Source organism: Rhipicephalus microplus, chromosome 6 (assembly GCF_043290135.1).
Source record: "Rhipicephalus microplus isolate Deutch F79 chromosome 6, USDA_Rmic, whole genome shotgun sequence".
In the NCBI taxonomy this organism is placed as follows: domain Eukaryota; kingdom Metazoa; phylum Arthropoda; class Arachnida; order Ixodida; family Ixodidae; genus Rhipicephalus; species Rhipicephalus microplus.
The window spans coordinates 111,184,366-111,190,514 of record NC_134705.1 but is presented as its reverse complement, the minus strand read 5'-3'; the positions used below and the strand labels follow the sequence as shown (position 1 = coordinate 111,190,514).

Sequence of the window (6,149 nt, the reverse complement as noted above, 5' to 3'; positions counted from 1 at the left end):
TAGACTAAAAAAAAAAGGGGGAGGGGAACACCTGTACATATCTAAAAAAAGTAACATTCTCACCACAAGGGCGAAGCAACGAATCGTAACGTTGAACGAAGTGAAACTGGCAGCAAATTCTTTTACAATTGAGCTTCAGTAACTCTACCAAACGCTGTCCTAAAAGAACACAATCGCTTGAGTGTGAGCAACACACTTTGCACACACTTTTCGCTGGAAGAGCTTAGCAACGTAGAAGTTTACACGAGCCACCCGCTGATATCTGCTGCTGATAGCACCCGCCAATAGCTCCCACATGCAGGCTCTATAGCACCAGATTTCGCTCTGGTGTATTATCGTGAAACACTGCGATCAGTCTCTCGCCACGTGTGCTTCAATGTTCCTAATCTGAAAACAAGACATTGTTTTAGGTGCGTTGTTCTAATTGCGCAGAGTCATATCAGCAATAAGGCGGCGTAACATAGGATCACCAACGGAAAGGTGACACAACGTAAACACGATGAAGACGAAAATCATACCATCTCTACGTTGAAGCGAGATTGAGAGAAATGAAAATGCAGTACTTGGAGAAGGTCTGAGGGCACTTAAACAAGTTGGGCGCGTGTCGTACTCGGTAACTGCACACTTTCTTCGCTACGATGCTCACGGAATCCACAATGCGTGCTCCTGGGCGACTCGGTGACGAAGTTCACATGAGGGCTTCCCTAACAGACTTCAGCCGCACGAACTTTTCACCGCCGTTGCAGTCACCCACGAAGTCATCCGACTCGACTTTGTACACAGCTATGCCGCCATGACTCTCGGGCAACAGCTTGACTCGTTCTCGAGTCTGCGAGAAAGCATTTATGAAACCAGCTTTTAGTTGGGTGTCGACTAAATCACTGAATTTGTTTTTTCATCATCCTGACTGCGTCCACTGCAGAGCAAAGGCCTCTCCCATGTTCCGCTAATCAACACGCTCCTGTGCTTTCTGTTATACCACAACATTGTACCTGAAAACTTCCTAATCTCATCTACCCACTTAATTTTTTATCTCCCTCTGACGCATTTGATGTCTCTTGGAATCAGTTACCCTTAATGACCGGTGGTTGTCCTGCCTACGTGCTACGTGCCGGGACCATGTACATTTCCCCTTCTTGATTTCAACTATGATATCCTTAACCCGGTTTGTTCACTCAACCACTCAGCTCTCTTCTTGTACCGTAAGGTTACACCTGTCACTCTTCTTTCCATCGCTCGCTGCGTCGTCCTCAACTTAAGTTGAACCCTCTTTGTAATCATCCAAGTTTCTGCTCCATATAGGTAAGTATCGGTAAAATGCAGCTACTCCCTTTTGAGAAATAGTGGTGATCTACCATTTGAGAATGCTTGCCGAATGAGCTCCACACGCTTTCATACACGCGCCACGTCCTACAATGCTCACGGACTTAAACGTAAAGTATCAGTTATGGCTTAAAAAACTGCGTCGTGTCGCTACAAATAGGACTGGTGAAGATAACATTGGTTAAAAAGTGTGTGTTCGAGTCGAAATCGTGCCGATGTGGCACTAATTGAAGAGAGTGCGATGTAACTTGCAATAACGCGTTTCAAAACGCAGATTACGGTCACTTGGGCTTGTTGGTTGTACATACCTTCATTAAGCTCATGAGATATCTTCCTTGCTGGCACAACCCCACCACCCATCCGTCCGGCACGTCCACAGGGAAAGTTTCTTGTGAGCTAGTGTAGAGTACCAGCAAGGGACGGCTTACTGCTCTCCCATAGTTGAGTACTAAGTACTCAAAATCGTTAAACATTTTTTTTCTAAACACACAGGGAAAGCGATTGTACTTTGAGCTGCTGTCTATTTTGTCGGAGGAGCTCTTCTTTCTCGGTGAAGAGGAACTCCTTCGGCACTGGTCTTACCCTTTTGTGTCGGTCTGTGACAGACGAGTGAAAGTTTTCTTTCGGCGGGCTTGCATGGACAGCTGATGTGTCGATGCGATGGCAGAAATGATATGCCAACATGTAAATATGCGAAACGTACATATTCATGTTTTATTTGTGCCTCTAGTTTACCTTGAAATATTCATATGTGTATCTGTCCTGTTGCGACACATTTTTGTATGACTGCGTTTGTGTGAACCATCGAACGTACATGTTCTTTCCACGCCATCTCATATCCATGTTCATGTAAATGAAATTTGTTTTGTCATCATTGTTATTTTATCTGTTAGAAGAAAATGTTCTGGCGAAATGTTATTGACGTCTGTGACAATAAATTTTTCTAAACAAGAAAAAAAATTGAGAAATGTTTGTGAGCAGTCGTTTGCCCGTATCCGTAATTTCAGAGACGGAGCCCCTACGCCGTGGGCTGTTAGTCTCGTGTTTATAGTAGTAGCCACCTCTTGTTTAGTCCTTGGAATGTCCTCTAGATGGCGGTACTTGTATATGATGAACATATGGTGAAAAGACGCGAGATGGCGGTACTTGGAGTGTTCACTAGATGGACGGAAGAATGGATGGATGAATGGTCGCACGGGAGAACCATCGCACGGACGGATGAACGGAAGGACGGAAGAACGAATGAACTGACGGATGCTTCGCCCCAGTCATCATCATTCACTCTGGGGATATACTGTTATTATTATTTTTTTGTAAACAGGGCCTTATAAAGTGTGAGGCCTACGGGACGGCTCTATGCTCTCCCATAGTAGAGTAACTAGTCCTCTAAATCGTTAACGACTTTTTCTCAACACATGCTGCTCGTATTGATTTAGTCGTTCTCCGAGAGCTCCCCGCTCTACCGAGTAGAGTACACATACTACTCTAAATCGTCACATTTTTTTTTTCCGTACACCTTCATCAGATGTTATTTCTCACCTATGTTCAATATGAAATATTCGCTCTTTTTATTAGATATCCTCATTAGGTTAACCCTGTGTCAGTACGCCAACTGTACACCTGCCAGACAAAGTGTTGTTCTTTCTCCGAGAAAGTACTGCGCCTAGGTACGACTGTGATGAGCACAGCGTATACGCGCGTGGTGTTCAGTAGAGTTTTCTTAGTAGTTAGCACTCTTATATGACGTCATGTTTCGCGTGTGTGTTTCACGCGTTACAAGTTGTTTTCAATAGGCGAGCACCGTTCGCATCATGTAACTGTCAGAAACAGGTAGAGGAGAAAGTGAAAGATAATCTTCCCTGGAAAATTGTCTCAGATGCTCACGCCGTAAAACGGCAAAATGTTAACGCTGGAGCTATGTACGCAGATAGAAAGATCAACACTTTTTGTATTTTTCGGAAAACTTCAAAAATTTACTGTTTTCACTCTGCTGCCAAACTACGCCAACGAGAGAAAGGAAGCAAGGCTTGTGAATTATCAGGGGCGTAGCTCATAAATGTTTTTTTGGGTGTTTGGAGGGGGGTTCTACCATACTTCATGTATGGTCGTGCGTGTGCTCGTTTGTGTGTGTGTTGCATCCGCAAGCGATTGAAAAAAAAAATACTTGAACGGGGGTTGAACCCATCTCCACTGTAAATTGATTGTCAGCGCAAGGTAAAATTTGGTTACGCTAATTTTCAAGCGCTCACCTTGGTTCTAAACGTCTCCTTGTCGTCGAACATGGCCAGAAATTTCGCCCCGGCGTCGTAGGCGTAATTGGTTACGTCATCGGATTGGGTCTTCTCTCGATCCTGCTTGCACACCTGATCAAGATAAAATAGAAAAGAGAAAAAAAAAACAGCGTAGTACACGATCGCTTACGTCATAATGATCATTTCGCTCCATCAAGCTTATGCACGTAACTGGTTAGAGTTGTCAGATGCTGCCGAGCTGACAAGCAAATCATCAACCCAAAAATGCCCCCCTCTACAAAAAAAAAAGAAAAAAAAATGGCACAAATTTTACGAGAAAGCACCAAAGGAAAGCTTAATAGATTTCTTCATTTTCGGGGAAAAAAACTTCATTTTATTTAAAGACACTCATACACGCAAAAAGGCAAAACAACAGACATTTATTGTTCGTACAGTGACGATACATTAGATAATATGCGCAATTACGAACAAGAGCCCATATCTGCAAATGTTTACCTTTTAACATGGTCTACACAATACAGTGACCAATTATGCTTAATGCACATTTGCCAGTGCTAAATAGTGTTACATTTAAGTTCCTGATGCCAACGCTCAAGGAGCCATTGATCGAGAAACGCGCTTTTACTAAACTAGAGGAGCACTAAGTATAGGCTGTGTTGGCCGGAGAAAATCTGTTCAATAAAGCTATGACAAGTGACTCGAATATTACACAAGCACCTCGGTGAGAAAACAAGCCGAAATACACCTGTTACTATAGCAGAACAGGCCACTCAGTCTTAGCAGGCTCACTTACGGTGGCGTAGTCCATTTCTATGGCTCTAAGCGCCAGCTGGTCCATGGCGGGCGCTCGCCAGTTGTCCCGCATGCGGTAGGCGCGCACCGCCATGGAGAAGGACAGAAGCGTCCAGCGCGTTCCTTGCGAGATATCCTGTAGCTTGTCCTTGAGGCTCTCTCCGCCAAGTGACTAAAGTACCGCCGCCGTGGTCATGCACAGAGTATGATACGTTGCAGAAGCAGTAGAAATATATGTTACTTTAAGGTATTAGGGCCAGATTAGGTGGCTCTCTAAAGCACAGGGTTCCACTGGCCCGTGTGGCTCGCTGTGCCTGATGAAGCAGAGGAACATGGATCTTCCGATGCTTGCTTGAGCCCCTCCCCGCTGCCTTTCAATAGGGGCTTCTCTCTAGTGGGGGAAAGTTAACTTCGGATATATGAGAGAAACGCACATCTCCAAAGTGTTGTGTCTCTTTGCAAACAACCTTACTACACCGCGAGCAAGCTTAGCTCTTTTCCAAAAGGTGGATTTGATTATGTGATAGTGCCGCAGATGACTAGCTGATGCACGAATATACGTGTTTATTTATCTGGTAAGGCTCCACCACTTCACGGAGCCCTCTGGTCTTTATAACGGAATATCATGGAAGTCTCACCGAAGATCTTCATTTTTGTCTTTGGATATAGGCCAGATAGAACTGCTTTATTCATGCGGTACCGCCAGGTGTTAGCATAAACATAGTGCCAAGTTCAGTTGTCATGCAGGTCCGCTCTATAGTGGTTCGTCGCCAGTTAACTGAGCAATTTATGGTGATGGTTCTGGCGAAAATTGTGATTCGTAATCATCTTCCGTGCCTTGCGCAAAAGAGCGGGACATTGAAAAAAATGGCGCTCGCACAAAGCACTCACTTCACATTGAAATATTTGAATCAGGCATGAGGTAAGCAACTATGCCCAGCTTTTCGCGTGAAGGAAATCAAGAATACGAGGGAGGTTTACTGGAGCCAAAAACAAAGTTTGCAACTTGTAGTGCTTTGCACTCACAGTGCCACGGCTGAAGTACTTTGGTGACGATTCAAAATTAACAAATGCAGATAAATGAAGACTGCCCTGGAAATCGCTATTCCGCCTCGACGAGAAGCTCATTCGCTAGATTGAATGCGTGGTTCTTGAAGGAAAGGAATAAGGAGGTATTTTCTGCCTGCCTAATCCTTCGACATGGCTAAGCTCGTTGTAAGGGGAAGGGGATAAAAAGAATCGTAGAAAGATAAAAATAGAAATCACATAAACGGCAGAAAAAAGAGAGTAGTAATAAGGTAGGCAAGACGAAGTCTGAGAACGGGACACCGATCGGCGAGCGCTAAGCTGGAGTCAAAGATCGCGGACGACACAACCATCCGCAGAGATCCACCGAGTGAGTCCGTTATAAGAAAACCGCACAACTAATATAATATTGCGTGACGCTCACAATGAAGTAAGAATAAGCAGGTAGGATAAAAAGTGATGAATGTCTTTGAATTAATGTCGGGCTCAATGTTGACGTATGACACGTATATGGAAGTCTTCTGGTGTGACTGTGGTCCCTTGTTCGACGCAATAATTATTATAGACACCGTAATGAGTCATTCAGGCGAGTGGCAGTGGTCCCTTGTTCAACGTAATAATTATTATATACACCGTAATGAGTCATTCAAGCGAGAAAATGCCATGTGAACTCACCTATTGGGCAGCGCTATCTTCTGGAGTGAGATACAAAGTCTGGCTGTCGGCATATTGAAAGCGGTTTCGGTGGCATCAGCG

General features: G+C 44.4%; 1 protein-coding gene across 1 annotated transcript; it reads right to left on the bottom strand.

The window, feature by feature from the left end:
* Positions 1-456: 456 nt before the first annotated feature.
* On the bottom strand, positions 457-4,534 carry LOC142765427 (uncharacterized). Its single transcript, XM_075866418.1, has 3 exons — positions 4,369-4,534; positions 3,573-3,686; positions 457-829 (listed from the first exon to the last, which is right to left on the bottom strand). Exons 1-3 carry the CDS (start codon positions 4,459-4,461, stop codon positions 689-691), a joined length of 348 nt encoding a protein of 115 aa, XP_075722533.1. The 5' UTR covers positions 4,462-4,534; the 3' UTR covers positions 457-688.
* Positions 4,535-6,149: the final 1,615 nt, after the last annotated feature.

What these genes read in the sequence shown, in the direction of transcription:
- LOC142765427 (XM_075866418.1), bottom strand. Translation starts at nt 4,461, where the DNA reads ATGGCGGTGCGCGCCTACCGCATGCGGGACAACTGGCGAGCGCCCGCC. An exon ending in TAGAAATGGACTACGCCACC is followed by an intron (nt 3,687 to 4,368) that starts GTAAGTGAGCCT and finishes TATCTTGATCAG; the next exon opens with GTGTGCAAGCAGGATCGAGA. An exon ending in AGGAGACGTTTAGAACCAAG is followed by an intron (nt 830 to 3,572) that starts GTGAGCGCTTGA and finishes GCTTTCTCGCAG; the next exon opens with ACTCGAGAACGAGTCAAGCT.